Source organism: Lethenteron reissneri, chromosome 56, assembly GCF_015708825.2.
Source record: "Lethenteron reissneri isolate LAM-NWPU_2019-01 chromosome 56, ASM1570882v1, whole genome shotgun sequence".
Classification (NCBI taxonomy): domain Eukaryota; kingdom Metazoa; phylum Chordata; class Hyperoartia; order Petromyzontiformes; family Petromyzontidae; genus Lethenteron; species Lethenteron reissneri.
Genome location: NC_083834.1, coordinates 10,251,821 through 10,266,933, shown reverse-complemented (window position 1 = coordinate 10,266,933; position 15,113 = coordinate 10,251,821). Strand labels below are relative to the sequence as shown.

General features: G+C 47.1%; 1 protein-coding gene across 5 annotated transcripts in view; it reads right to left on the bottom strand.

Annotated features, from left to right (window-relative positions):
* Positions 1-3,293: 3,293 nt before the first annotated feature.
* The window catches only part of CCDC81 (coiled-coil domain containing 81), a 37,678-nt gene continuing 25,858 nt past the window's right edge, over positions 3,294-15,113 (bottom strand). For 4 of the 5 annotated variants that reach the window (XM_061574601.1, XM_061574598.1, XM_061574600.1 and 1 more), the window contains 5 exons: positions 11,414-11,583; positions 9,878-9,956; positions 9,373-9,608; positions 8,989-9,114; positions 3,294-8,310 (listed from right to left, as the gene is read on the bottom strand). In XM_061574601.1, the coding sequence (XP_061430585.1) occupies positions 8,172-8,310; positions 8,989-9,114; positions 9,373-9,608; positions 9,878-9,956; positions 11,414-11,583 (750 nt within the window). In that variant the 3' untranslated portion in view covers positions 3,294-8,171. Of the gene's footprint in view, positions 8,311-8,988; positions 9,115-9,372; positions 9,609-9,877; positions 11,584-15,113 lie in introns of those variants that run through there. The other variant, XR_009756912.1, reaches the window with a different exon arrangement.

The following is a 15,113-nucleotide window of genomic DNA, read 5'->3' as shown; positions in this document are numbered from 1 at the left end:
GCCTCGGGGGCTAACTCATTAAGATTTGTAAATGATGAGAACCCCATCTCAGCGGAGACAATGAATCAGACTGGACACAAATAGATTTGAGCAACACATCAATTGTATGCAATACAAGAGCTCTCAGCCGAAGTCAGACCACGTAAAATTCCGCACGTCACTTCAAATGCCGCGGGATGTTTTGTTTCGTTCGCGTCGCCACTCCTTCAGAGGCGAGCGGTAAAAAGGCGAGGCCCCGTCGCCCTTCCATCATTAACGATTCGTTTTTTTTATTGAGTGAGACCCATCCGGAACAAAATGAGGTTCGCGCCGTGCCCAGTCCCCCCCCCCCACCTCACATCGTCCGACTCCGTAAAACAAAAAGAGATTGCAATAGGCACGGCCATGCAATTGCTCGGAGATTCTCCCTCGAGAATATCTTGGCCCCGTACTCTTTCAAGCTGGAAGGTGGTGGTGGGGGGGCAACCTCAACTTTACCCACCCACACGCGGCCTGTGGCGTGTAACCGCTTACACTGCCGAGTGCACAGAGGTGACGGGGGGATGTCAGGAAATGGAATCGAACCGGCAACCTCTGGATTGTTGTCCAGTGTGGCAACCATTACAACCATGGCAGCTTCCTCCACAACAGAGGTAGTCGTGGTGAGATAAATCCCTCGCCTGGTACGCAGGAGGTCGTGGGTTCGATCCCGACCCTGACGCCTGCTGCTGTATATTTCGAGTTTGCGTGTCTCTCGCTCCCCGTGGTCGCGTGGATTTTTCTCCAGGTCCTGCGGTTTTTGCCTCTACATGTAGAAACACGCGTTTAGAGTATTTGGCTGCGATACATTTTCACAAGATGATAAACCCCTTCCTTGGGCTATCATTTCTGATAGCCAGGTCGATTCTGGGAAATAACTATAGTATATAGCTCAGTAGGCCTTACCTGGTTAAAAAAAAATGTTTACTTTTATTTTCAATAATAGAGATGCCAGTCGCTTCTTCAACGTGAACACTCACCCATGCTTTCCCATCATATTCACCTCCAAAGCTGACACTTCTGCTGCTGCTACCCACAACACAAGCGACTTTCGCCGTAGTTAGCATTACGTAGGAACCCAAGTATTACAGCCAGGCCTTGCATACTCTTTGGTTCTTTCGGTAAAGTCACGTAGGTATAAAATATAAAATAAAATAAATCACGACGTTTCGGGCGCAACACAAGTGCCCGCCATCAGGTGGAACAACCACAGCAATAAACAATTGCTGAAGCGGGCAAGAGGAGGCTGCTGGTAACAAGACCAACACCACCTAGCCAGTGAACTGGAACACGTACACCAAGCCCTTAAGATGAATGGATATTCGGATCACATTATCCGCAAAGCGGTTTCTCCAACCATGGAGAAACAACCCCCTGAGATGCCGATCAAAACCATCACGTTACCATATATAGCGGGCGTTACCAAAAAGATTGCCAAAATCTTAAACAAACACAAGATCCAGGTCCGATTGAGTACAGTACACAAAATCCGTGATCTAATCCCATGTGTGAAGGATGTCATTCCTGACACGCAATATTCGGGAGTCTACAAACGAAGTTGCTCCTGTGGTGATTGTTACATTAGGGGAAACGAAACGGCATGTGTCGGACCGTGTTCGCGAGCACAAGGCAGATCTGAAACACAGCAGGACTAATACCTCCGCTGTGGCCGACCATTGCTATAACGCTGTGGTCTCTGATGATATTGTTTTTTTCCGAGACCAAGGTGCTCTGCAAACCTTCGGGCTACCATCAAAGGTTTGTTCATGAAGCCATCCAGATATATAAACATAGACATAACTTTAACCGAGAAGATGGATACAAATTGAGCAATCATTGGAAGGATGTTATTAACCAGGTGAAACCTTAACTGCTTTATAGTTTGCCTTCATATCCGCATCTCCAGTTTCTTCAGCTTCCTACCCCCAAGCCTCGCTCACTTCCCAGTCCCAGAATTTTGTCGTACTCGTGTTGGATAAACTGAAACTTGAATCACTACCTATGAGATCTTCACTCAAAACTGCTCTAGCGGAGTTTACACCCCTAGCTGCCACTGCTATTAAGTGGCCTAAAATCAAATGTTCTCGCTCCAGATGACTGCTGCAAAGTATGATCTTGTGTTTTGATTTAGTGTGCTGATCTTAAAGGTGCATTGAAAAATGTTTATACTCCTACTGATGCTCCTGCTATTGTGGAGTGACTCATTCAGCCAGCTATGGCTACAGGGTTTGGTGGTACGTGTTGTTTATGTCGTTTATTGTGAAAATTCGGTCACAGTTCATATGATCACTGTTACATTGCGTATGGCTTTATTTTGGTGATTTGGCCATGTTTTGTTTGTTGTAGTACGGAGTTAGACTGATGGCTTTAATCTAAGTTGTCTTGTGGTTGTTGTTGTTTGACTTGCATCCCACTGGAATTGTTGCACACAGCGTTGGTGTACGGTGCTTTTTCTGGAAGAATTTGCAGTTTTTTCCTGGATTTTTCTGTTTGCGCATAGTCACTTTAAGATGTTTTCTTGTTCATGTTTTTGGTTTTTGGTATAGCCCTGTGAGCCGAATGGCTCACTTACTTGTTGGATCTTGCACTTCCCAGCCCCAGCATTGTGCTTTACTCTGTGTTGAGTAGGCACTCTTCCCCCATTCCCCCTACCTCACACCCCCACCCTCTCTATCTCTCCTCCCTGGCTCCCCCCATCTCTTACTTACATATAGCCTCTTGTTACCAGCAGCCTCCTCTTGCCAGCTTCAGCAATTGTCTATTGCTGTGGTTGTTCTACCTGATGACGGGAAATTGTGTTGCGCCAGAAACGTCGTGATTTAATTTATTGCATATTTTATACCTACGTGACTTTACCGAAAAAACCAAAGAGTATGGATCCCTGCAGTCACGAAAACTTCAAGGCCTTGTATTTACCACAATGTCAGAATCACTCGGAAGGCTAAAACAACAAGAGGCAACAAACTGGGGATTGATTCATAATAGGTATTTTTGGGTTAGATCGTGTAAATATGAATGTGTCGTTAAAACCCGCCACCACCCGACACAGCCAACTAGTAAGGGTTGTCACGTAAATAGAACATGTAAATAGAAGACGTAAACAGAACATTACGTGACAACCCTCACTAGTTGGCTGTGTCGGGTGGTGGCGGGTTTTAACCCAAAAAAAACTCTATTATGGATGATATTGGTCGCAAAAGCATACGTGTTAAACTGGGGGATTGTCCGTGCGCCAACCGGTTTCTGTTGTTGAAGCACACGCACACACACAGAGAATGCACGCGTAATCAAATTTATTATCTGCCGTGCCAAATGCGTGCGCGCATCGCGATGGCACGCAAACATCGTGCTCATCTCGCACCGCGCTCCACTGCACACCCAAGCGTGAACCCAAGAGTGAATCCAAGAGTGAATCCAAGAGTGAATCCAAGAGTGAATCCAAGCGTAAACATTGCACTGAACTTCGTCCTTACCGCCGCACCCCCCGTCCGTCTTGTATAAAGTCCCTAAATAGAACTTAAGTGCTCTTTGTAAATAACCTAATCGTGTCAGTTCAGTTTATTTTGGGTTAAGGCTCAATTGGGTTCAGAAGCTTTTTTTCAATGGCGACCTGTCCAAAATTCCCATTCATCCTGCAGCAAGCACGTGACATAACTATACAGGGCCATATCCATGTATTCGACACCTCATTGAGTCACTTGATTTGTTTTGGTTGTTGTAACATTTTGGATCCCGGCCACTCCACAGGAGGCGCTTCACCGGACGCTGAATCGGTTCGGATCTCTCTCCGAGCGGTGCGACGCTTTAAAGTTGGGGAACGGTCCACGGAAGCGGACATCACAGAGCCCGCCTCAAGCGATCTCTGATCCACACACAACGGAGAGCATCGCTTTCCCAATGCGCTCTGCGTATACGAGGGTGAGGTCCGTCACGTGAAGAGTAAAAAAAACTATGTTCTTCATTTTCGGAGAGCGAATTTAGTATCAGATTCAAACTTAATGCGACGGGTGTTTTTGTGCCAGTCGTTGGGCTGAGACCTCAACTCTACACTTGAAGAGCCGATTTAATCTGAGAAGGCCGCGTGGATTCGAACCCAGAAACTCAGTTATGCCGGCTCAGTGCTCTGACCTCGTGACCTCTGAGTCACCCAACCATCTCCACCCCACTGATAACTAATTACCCTCTTTCTGCTCAGCAGATGGTTGAATATACAGGTACAGGTAGTCCTCTACTTACGATGAAGATGCGTTACGACGACCCCATCATAAGTCAATAATATCGTAAGTCGAAGATGGCCTAGCCTACCCAGGAGTCTTAAAGAATGGTGATAATTTAGCAAAACAGAGCAATTTACAGTACCATACTGTATAAACTATATACTGTATGTATTTATTAATTACAATACTGTATTGCACAGTAAAATGTAAAGTAACAAAAAAAGGTACAGTACACGCGCTAACACCGAGACAATTTAAATCCGTCGACCGCTGGTGAGATTGAGGCATCACCTCGCAAGGCGGGAGATGCGTACAGTACATCCCGGCAGCGTCCCAACGTACAGTATCGTACCTCGTACGCTGCTGCGTTTGCCTCCTGCGCGAAATTTAAAATATTTTACTATTTTGGCGTATCGCTATCGCCATCGAATGATCGAAATATCGTAAGTCGGACCATCGTAACTCGGAGACTATCTGTAGTTAAATTTCATAAATAAAATAACACTCCCCTTTCAAACCCCCTGCACGTCTCCCAACCAACCTCGATGCTCTCCTCCGTGAGATGCGGAGCCATTACAGCCACAACATCCAATCGGTGTTGACAAGAGGGTCATCAGAAATCAGTGGGGTGTCTGTAAATGGATCACATTGTATTAAGGATCATACAACTTTATTTTAATAGACTAAGCAGTGCAATATGCAGTTGATTGAAATATTACATAAACCACAAAAAATATATAATCTTACCCGTCTTTAAGGTCACAGGAGAAATGTTTTTTTTTAACACGATAATATGTTCACGCTCTCGAAGGCTATATCCGCAACTTCTGCCATCGGGCCGAGAGCCAACGCAATCGAATCATCGTTATCCGGGCTACCGCCCTGGCCGAGTCTCAAGACTGACCAGGCCCTTGGGGGTGCGTTGTTACGCTTTATTGCAGAGGGTCCTGGTTCTAGGCACCCCGGCGGCCGTCCCCAAATCTGTTACGTTTGTGACGAACGATGCTTCGCAACGACAGGCCGCCTTTTAAATCCATAAACAACTTGCCAATTGCACTGCTGGCATGAGGCCTTTCCATGCCACGTCGGTCGTGGGGGTTGTTTGACCATACTTCACCACGTTGGGCAGTGCAGGGTGGTGAAGGAGATGGCGCCCAAACAGGACCGGTTCAGATTTCAATCGCCACCGATTTTAGCCTCGGTCAGCAATTTAACACAGGTTGCTGGGTCCATGAATCGCGCAGTGCTGGCCCATTGGAGCAGCCTAAAGCAGATATTATAATTGGGGGGGGGGGGGTATCTTTTAATCTATAAACTCCCAGAAAGATGATGCAATGTTTGTAGACATCTATTATCATATTGCTGCACACAGAGAGGTTATGGTCATCGTGGTGGTGAAATTGCACCAATCCTTGGGACCCAAACCACCACTACCCCTACTGAATCCACCCCTCCTGACCTCACCCCTCCTGACTTCACCCACCCCTACTGACCCCACCCACCCCTAGCCCTACTGGCCTCACCCACTCCTAGCCCTAATGACTTCATCCATCCCTGCACCTATTGACCTCACCCACCCCTCTTGACCTCACCCACCCCTACTAACCACGCCCCTTCTGACCCCACCCACCCCTACCCATCCTGACCCCTGCCCACCAACTATCCTGACTGCTGCTCACACTCACCCCAATACGACCCAAACCAACCCAGGGGGAAGGGGCGGGGGCCTAAACACAAACAGGGTGGGGCCTAAAGAGGAAGAGACGGGGCCTAAAGAGGAAAGGACGGGGCCTAACAAGGAAAGGACGGGGCCTAGCATGGAAGGGGCAGGGCCTGCAGATTTTGAACTTCCCTGGTGGTTGAATGCAATAGAAGCACAGAATGAAACACGCTGCAGGCGACAGGCCAACGAGTATAGATACAATGCTATCGCAGAAGAGATGTAGACAACGGGGATTTAGCGAGTCCTATGAATCATGTAGGTTTGTGTATCTGCGAGTGTGTGCGTAAGTCTACGAATCATGTCAGTCTGTGTCAGTCTTTGGATTTATATGTCAGTCTGTGAATCGTGCAGTCTATGCGAGTCTCCTGTTATCTCTTGACTTAAAGCTTTTGTGACTGCAGGAATTCATATCCTTTGGGTCTTTCGGTAAAGTCACGTAGATAGGTTCAAAGAAAATAACAAAAAACTACGTTTCGATCGCAACACAAGATGACGACCGCTTGTGTTGCGATCGAAACGTCGTTTTTTGTTATTTTGTTATTTTATTGGAACCTATCTACGTGACTTTCCCGAAAGAACCACAGAATATGATCTCCTGTTATCTCTACGTGAGTCTGTGGATCATGCGAGTCTGTAGGTTGTTAGTTTTCTAATTCTATAGACCCCCTTATGAGATTTACGATTCATGTAATTGGATGCGAGTCTATAAGTCTAAATGTCATATTACATTCTTTTTATGAGCGAGATGCCAATGTCGAGGTCTGCTGGCCACGACGAGAGACGACTTCAGGAGAGAGTTCGTGTAGTTGTGCTACTCTTCCGTTAAAGGGTCACAAGCCTACAGCGGATTACCATATGCTCCGTAGTTTGAGTTGCATGGCCACTATGTAACTACTGTGGGTTGTATTTTGACTTGAAACGTTCGTGACTGCAGGAATTCATATTCCTTGGTTCTTTCAGTAAAGTCACGTAGGTAGAAAAATAATCATAAAAAATAAAGCGAATGGTCATTAAATTGAATGAGCGTACTGGTAGTCTATAATGTAGATTGTAGCCTGGTTCTTAACCTGAGTGAGCGTACTGCAGTCTATAATGTAGATTGTAGCCTGGTTCTTAACCTGAGTGAGCGTACTGCAGTCTATAATGTAGATTGTAGCCTGGTTCTTAACCTGAGTGAGCGTACTGCAGTCTATAATGTAGATTGTAGCCTGGTTCTTAACCTGAGTGAGCGTACTGTAGTCTATAATGTAGATTGTAGCCTGGTTCTTAACCTGAGTGAGCGTACTGCAGTCTATAATGTAGACTTATTATTGGTTCTTTCAGTAATATTTTTTTAAATAAATTTAAAAAGCCACGACGTTTCTATCGCAACACAAGCGGTCGGTCGTCATCAGTCTACATTACATACTGACAATACGCTCACCAGCTTAATAACCAGGCTACAGTCCACATTATAGACTGCCAGTACACTCACCGAGGTTAAAACCAGGCTACAGTCTACATTATAGACTGTTGGTAGACTCACCGAGGTTAAAAACCAGGCTACAGTCTACATTATAGACTGCCAGTACACTCACTCCGATTAAGAACCAGGCTACAGTCTACATTAGTGTTTTTTTTGTTTTTATTATTTTAATTTTATTATTTTAATTTGTATGCACTTAATTTTTTTTTATTTTTTTCTAACTACGTGACTTTACCGAAAGAACCAAAGAATACTGTGGGTTGTGTCTTTAAGTATCCCATTTGTGGAGATGTGCGTTTATCTGCCTGGTGATGATCTTCTGATGTGGTTGATGGCTCCACCACTGATGTCTTCGAGGAGGAGGAATGTCAAATCCAGAAGGAGATGCGACCGTGTTTGGATCTCGAGTGAGGTTGGTTCCGGTCTCTACGTAGAGGAGGACGGTGGATGCGACTGGCAAAGACGCCCAGAGTATAAAGCTCGTGGAGCAGCCGACCCCACGTGACAATAGGACTCTCGGCTTCGAAGGAGGAGGGAACAATAGGAAGGAGGAGGAAGAATAAGAAGGAAAGGAAAAGAAAGAAGGAAGAAGAGAAAGAAGGAAATGAAAAGAAAGAAGGAAGAAGAGAAAGAAGGAAAGGAAAAGAAAGAAGGAAGAAGAGAAAGAAGGAAGAAGTGGAAGAAGGACGAAGACGAAGGACGAAGAAGAAAGGGGAAGGAGGAGGAGAAGGTGACGAGTGACCATGGACTAGAGGATCATGCGAGTTCCCGGCAGGTACCGCGAGTCCTTCCACACGTGACTCTCCCCACGGTTGGAGAGCCGCCGGGTGCACTGCTGGCAGCGCTTGTACTTGTCACACTGCTCCTGCACGAGGCCCGCGCCAGCCCTGGTGACGCACGCGGCACACGCGGCACGCACGCACGCACGCAGATTTCATAATATGCTCCAATTAATGTAATTGTTTTGCCAGAATGGTTTTTAAAACATAAGTAATATAAAATACACCTAACAATACATTTACCCTTAGAATTTTATTTTTACATAAAAAAGCAGATTACTTTTAGTGTACCGATAATTACAGGTGCACAGGATTACGGGTGCCACAGTGGCGAGATGTTAACTACCTCGCCAGGTATACATGAGGTTGTGGGTTCAACCCTGACCCTGGCCCCTGTTGTATATTTGTCGTTTGCATGTTCTCCCCATGGTCGCGTGGATGTTTCTCCGGGTACTCCAGTTTTTTTCCTCTTCATTTAGAATCAACGTGCGTTTAGAGTATTTGGCTGCTCTAAATTTCCACGCAATAAGCCACTTCATTAGGATATCATTTGTGGTCAGCTGGCTTCTCAAAAAGAGCTTTAGAGCTCAGTGGGCTTTAACTGGAAATGTTTTATATATATAGGATTGTGAGAAGCACGTCAACGATGACAGCTGGGTCTGTCGAGAAAACCCACGCAAGTGAAAAGAAGAAGACCAAAGGCTAAAATCATAAAACGTCTCACTTCACCATCGTCAGGAGACAATCACCACAGGGCATCCCGGGCACGGCGTTCACGCCACTCACTTGAGGTGCATCTCCAGCTGGAGGTTGCGGCCGCGCTTGAGCTCGGCACTGAGGGCCCACGCCTCCTGCAGGGCCACCCTCCGGCCCACCGTCTGCGCGTGCCGCGTCACGTGCTCTCGCGCCAGCCTGCCAGAAAACGAGTCGTTGGACGGGCGACTGAGTCGCGTGGGGCTTGCCGAGCTCACGTAGGAGGTGACGGGCGGGCGGGGTGAGTTACGACTACTCGCGAGTCAGCGGCTCGCATTGTCTGGCGGCATTTTGCTAACCGTTGACCAAAGGCGGTCGCCCGTCGCGCGTCGCTTTTAAATGCGACGTCACCACGGCGCTTGTGCGAATCAACGAACAAACGGTTTGGTGCTTCACTCGCAGGGGGGCAGCACTCACTCCTGCTGGTTGCACTCCAGGAGCTCCATCTGTCGGCGCTGCTCGGCGAGCTGCGAGACGACGGCGGAGCGCCTCTTGCGCGCCGCCTCCCCAGCGAGCTCGCACCGCAGCTCCCGCGCTCGCTCACGCCGCTCCTCCAGCGCCCGCGCCGTCGAGTCGTCACCGCCAAACACCGGCGCCGACTCCGCCGCGCCCCTCTCCTGCGACGCCGACGCCGCCAGTGCCTTGGACTGCACCTGCGGGCACCGTGTTAAAGGGGAGGGGGGGTTAGCATCTGTCCGTTAACGTCACTCACTCTTCATCATCAGCGTCAATCACTCATCACGAGCATCATCAATTATCAGCATCATAGATCATCATTCATCATCAATAGCATCAATTATCGGAATCATCATCGATCATCATCAGCATCAATCGCTCGTCATCACCAGCACCGTCAACCCTCAGCGTCACCATCGATCGGCATCGGCATCGATCGAATGTCGATGCGCTCGCCGCTGGTCACCTGAGTCGCCAGGGCCTGCTGGTAGGCCTGCGCCTCCTCCGCCTTGCTCTGCAGCATCTGCTCCCTCTCCAGAGCCAGTCTGCAGCAGGGGACAAGGCAGCCAACGCAGAGAGCGCTACAAGAGACCCGGCTGCTCATCCCGTTTGCATTCTTAAGCAGAATGCGCTCGTCAGACATCTCCTGCCGTTAGATCGTGTTTCTCCTCCGAGTTGATTCGGGGCTGCTGGAAGAAAAAAAATATGAACAAGCCTAAAATATTTTGATGTGCATGAGAAACACAATCGTTGGGTTGTGTTCTGATGCGGTTGATGGTTCCACCACCGGTGTCGTCAAGGAGGAGGAATGTCAAAGCCAGGAGGAGGAGGTGTGCAATGTTTGGGTCTCGAATGAGGAGGTGTTTATTATTCTGGACATCCTCATTCCTAAAGGGGGATCGGGACAAGAGTCGGTAGCGAGATTCATTGTAACGCTAAAAATTCAAAATAAATTATTTTACCAGCTAAGGCCCACTGAGCTATGTAGCTCTTTTTCAGAAGCGACCTGGCGATCACAAATGATAGCCCAATGAAGTGGCTTATCATCGTGTGGAAATCTACAACAGCAGTCAAATACTCTAAACGCATGTTGATTCTAAATGTGGAGGGAAAACTGAAGGACCCAGAAAAGATCCACCCAAATACACAGGCATCAGGGTCGGGATCGAATCTACTACCTCCTGCATACCAGGCGAGGTAGTTAACATCTCAAACATCCCAGGGCCTAGTCATCGCTACGTGGTGAGACCTAACACAACTTGTTTGAAGTGGGGTCAACATGGCCTCTTGCCGGGGAACAAGGCAGATAATGACGCCTAATTGTTGGAGCTATTAATTCAAGATGATGAACGAGTGACAGCAGTGTGTGTTTGCCGACGATATTAAATTATGTGATTTATTTACATTTTGGATTTTTGGCGTGGGGAGGTTTAGGCTGGTCGCGGGGGTTATTTTTGACGATACTTGAGCGTACTTCACCACCTTGGTGAATGCGGGCTGGCGAAGGCTGGAGGAGAGTGCATCAACAGCCATGGATTTTTGCTGCACTGCCTTCTGCATTTTGAGGAATGAAGAAGACCACACAAACCACCACCACACAGCACCGCACGCTCCACCAGTTCAAATAATCGTCACCGGTGTTGGTGTTGGCCACGAGTGGGAATCGAATTTGGGTCGCCGGGATCGTAGCGCAGCGTAGCGCTAACCGCTGCCCCACTGCTCTGAACTAGTCCTGGGCCTTCCCGAGGTCGACTCAGCCTCAAATGAGTGTGTGTAAACATCGCCATTAGGGAGACAAAGGTGGTCGGGTGTGGTGTCGACCTTTATAGGTGCTCGCTAAAAGCACTTGCCCCAACAGTCTGTTAAGGCTATACAGGGGATCTTGTGAGCATGTGAGTGTGTGTGAGCGTGTGAGTGCGCGCGTGTGAGCATGCTTAGTGTGCACGTGTGCCCGTATGCGTGCGCGCGCGCATGTGCGTGCGAGAGGCTGCCGGGTACGGACTCCCGAGCCAGCTGGACTCTCTGCAGCTGCTCGAGGATGCGCTGCTGCTCCCTGTGCCGGCCCTCGCGCTCCACCCGCTCGCTCCGCTGCCGCTCCAGGTGGTGCGCGTACTCCCGCGAGCGAGCGGCTGACGGCGGCGTGGCGGCCCGGTCGCCCAGGATGAAGGAACACTGCGCACGCATAAATTTCGATTTAAAGCTTTCGTGACTGCAGGGATTCATCTTCTTGGTTCTTTCGGTAAAGTCACGTAGAAGGGAAGTAATAAAATAATAAAAATAAAACATAATAAAATAAAATAATTCTCACGACGTTTCGGCTACAACGCAAGCAGCCGTCTTCAGGTGAAGAATGAGACAATGCCAAGCTAGGAGCTTATATATAAGCTGCGTTGGAGGTGGAAGAAAGAGCGCCTTAACAAAAGAATGTGCATATGAAGAGGAATTTAGCATATTCATGGAAAATGCGTAGGAGGTGGGCGGGGGGGTTTCAAAGTCATATTATGCCCATGCATTATGCAGGATCAACAGCACCAAGGGGGGGGGGGTGCAGGGATTAGCAGTAACAAAGGAAAGGAATGTTAATGATATGTAGCTGCAGTTACTCAACAACCACGTAGAAAACTAAAGTATAAACTACATAAAAAAAAAAAACTAAAGTATAAATAGCATAGCACCATCAGTATACTTACTATACTCTACACTAAGCTGAGTTACTAACAGCAAGTAATACATTACAATTCTACGTCGTAAAAATTATATAATATGCTTCCATCTAAACTTTATTCTATTGCATCACACGAGCATATACCGTACTATATACTGCCAACATTAAATTATATACTGTATTGCTGTAAACCAACCTATATCTTATACATTTAATATAACACTATGTATTATTCTACCCACCCTAATGTGTGTCGAAATGGTTTATTACGTCCTTCCAATGATTGCTAAGCCAGAATCCATCTTCTCGGTTAAAATTGTCTCTGTGTTTGTATATGTGGATCGCCTCATGAACGAATCTCTCATGATAGCCAGATGGCTTGCAGAGAACCTCTGTCTTGGAGAAGTCAATATCATGTGAGCCCACTGAGTTGTAACAGTGATCTGCCACGGCTGAGGTGTTTGTCCTACCGTGTTTCAGGTCAGCTTTATGTTCACGGATGCGGTCCGAGACATGTCGTTTGGTTTCCCCAATGTAACTGCTACCACAGAGGCAACTTAGTTTGTAGACGCCAGGGTACTGTATGTCTGGAACCACATCTTTTACAGACGGTACCAGATCACGGATTTTATGTACTGTGTTGAATCGGACCTGGATCTTGTGTTTAATCAGGATTTTGGAGATCTTTTTTGTGACCCCAGCAATGTAGGGTAAGGTGATGGTCTTGAAAGGCTCCTCAACAGGATCCTTCTTGATGGTTGGAGTGATGGCTTTGCGGATTGTGTAGTCGGAGTAACCATTAGCCTTAAGAGCTTGGCGTACGTGTTTGAGTTCACTGGAAATGTGTTCATGGTCGGAGATGCATTGGGCTCTATGATATAGAGTCTTGATGAGGGAATTCTTCTGGGATGGATGGTGGTGGGAATCCGGTTTTAGATAAGCATCCGTATGGGTGGCTTTCCTGTAGACAGAGTGGCTCACTGAACCATCAGGTCTCCTTTTGATTAGGACATCCAAAAAGGGTAGCTTGCCATCTTGTTCGACTTCCATGGTGAATCTGATGGCTGGGTGTATGGAGTTGATGTGGTCGAGAAATTGGTCTAGAGCAGCACGGCCATGTGGCCAGATGACAAAAGTGTCGTCTACGTACGTAGACGACAGATTCACCATGGAAGTCGAACAAGATGGCAAGCTACCCTTTTTGGATGTCCTAATCAAAAGGAGACCTGATCGTTCAGTGAGCCACTCTGTCTACAGGAAAGCCACCCATACGGATGCTTATCTAAAACCGGATTCCCACCACCATCCATCCCAGAAGAATTCCCTCATCAAGACTCTATATCATAGAGCCCAATGCATCTCCGACCATGAACACATTTCCAGTGAACTCAAACACGTACGCCAAGCTCTTAAGGCTAATGGTTACTCCGACTACACAATCCGCAAAGCCATCACTCCAACCATCAAGAAGGATCCTGTTGAGGAGCCTTTCAAGACCATCACCTTACCCTACATTGCTGGGGTCACAAAAAAGATCTCCAAAATCCTGATTAAACACAAGATCCAGGTCCGATTCAACACAGTACATAAAATCCGTGATCTGGTACCGTCTGTCAAAGATGTGGTTCCAGACATACAGTACCCTGGCGTCTACAAACTAAGTTGCCTCTGTGGTAGCAGTTACATTGGGGAAACCAAACGACATGTCTCGGACCGCATCCGTGAACATAAAGCTGACCTGAAACACGGTAGGACAAACACCTCAGCCGTGGCAGATCACTGTTACAACTCAGTGGGCTCACATGATATTGACTTCTCCAAGACAGAGGTTCTCTGCAAGCCATCTGGCTATCATGAGAGATTCGTTCATGAGGCGATCCACATATACAAACACAGAGACAATTTTAACCGAGAAGATGGATTCTGGCTTAGCAATCATTGGAAGGACGTAATAAACCATTTCGACACACATTAGGGTGGGTAGAATAATACATAGTGTTATATTAAATGTATAAGATATAGGTTGGTTTACAGCAATACAGTATATAATTTAATGTTGGCAGTATATAGTACGGTATATGCTCGTGTGATGCAATAGAATAAAGTTTAGATGGAAGCATATTATATAATTTTTACGACGTAGAATTGTAATGTATTACTTGCTGTTAGTAACTCAGCTTAGTGTAGAGTATAGTAAGTATACTGATGGTGCTATGCTATTTATACTTTAGTTTTTTTTTTTTATGTAGTTTATACTTTAGTTTTCTACGTGGTTGTTGAGTAACTGCAGCTACATATCATTAACATTCCTTTCCTTTGTTACTGCTAATCCCTGCACCCCCCCCCCTTGGTGCTGTTGATCCTGCATAATGCATGGGCATAATATGACTTTGAAACCCCCCCGCCCACCTCCTACGCATTTTCCATGAATATGCTAAATTCCTCTTCATATGCACATTCTTTTGTTAAGGCGCTCTTTCTTCCACCTCCAACGCAGCTTATATATAAGCTCCTAGCTTGGCATTGTCTCATTCTTCACCTGAAGACGGCTGCTTGCGTTGTAGCCGAAACGTCGTGAGAATTATTTTATTTTATTATGTTTTATTTTTATTATTTTATTACTTCCCTTCTACGTGACTTTACCGAAAGAACCAAGAAGATGACTGCGCACGCAGACAAAGGTCCCCCAGTGCAGCCTTTCGCAAACCCTGGGGACGAGCGTCGGAAGCGTAGCGACTGTTCAGGCTGACGCAGCACACGTGAGCGTGGCTGGCTAGCACCGCGCCTGGCCCCCAGGGCCGGTGCTTGCAAGCCGCACCTGGTTACTCATTTACAGGCTAAATCTACCTAGGGAAGGACCGGGGGCCGGTTTAGATGATAATTGTCACTGTTATTGGCCGTGAGCGGGAATCAAACTCTGGTCGCCGGAGTTCGTAGTGTTGAGGCGCTTAAATCACCACGCCACCGCTCGGTGCAAGATGCAGACACGCAGACACATGCAGGCGCTGTCGCCAAATAAAGACAAAGCACTACACTC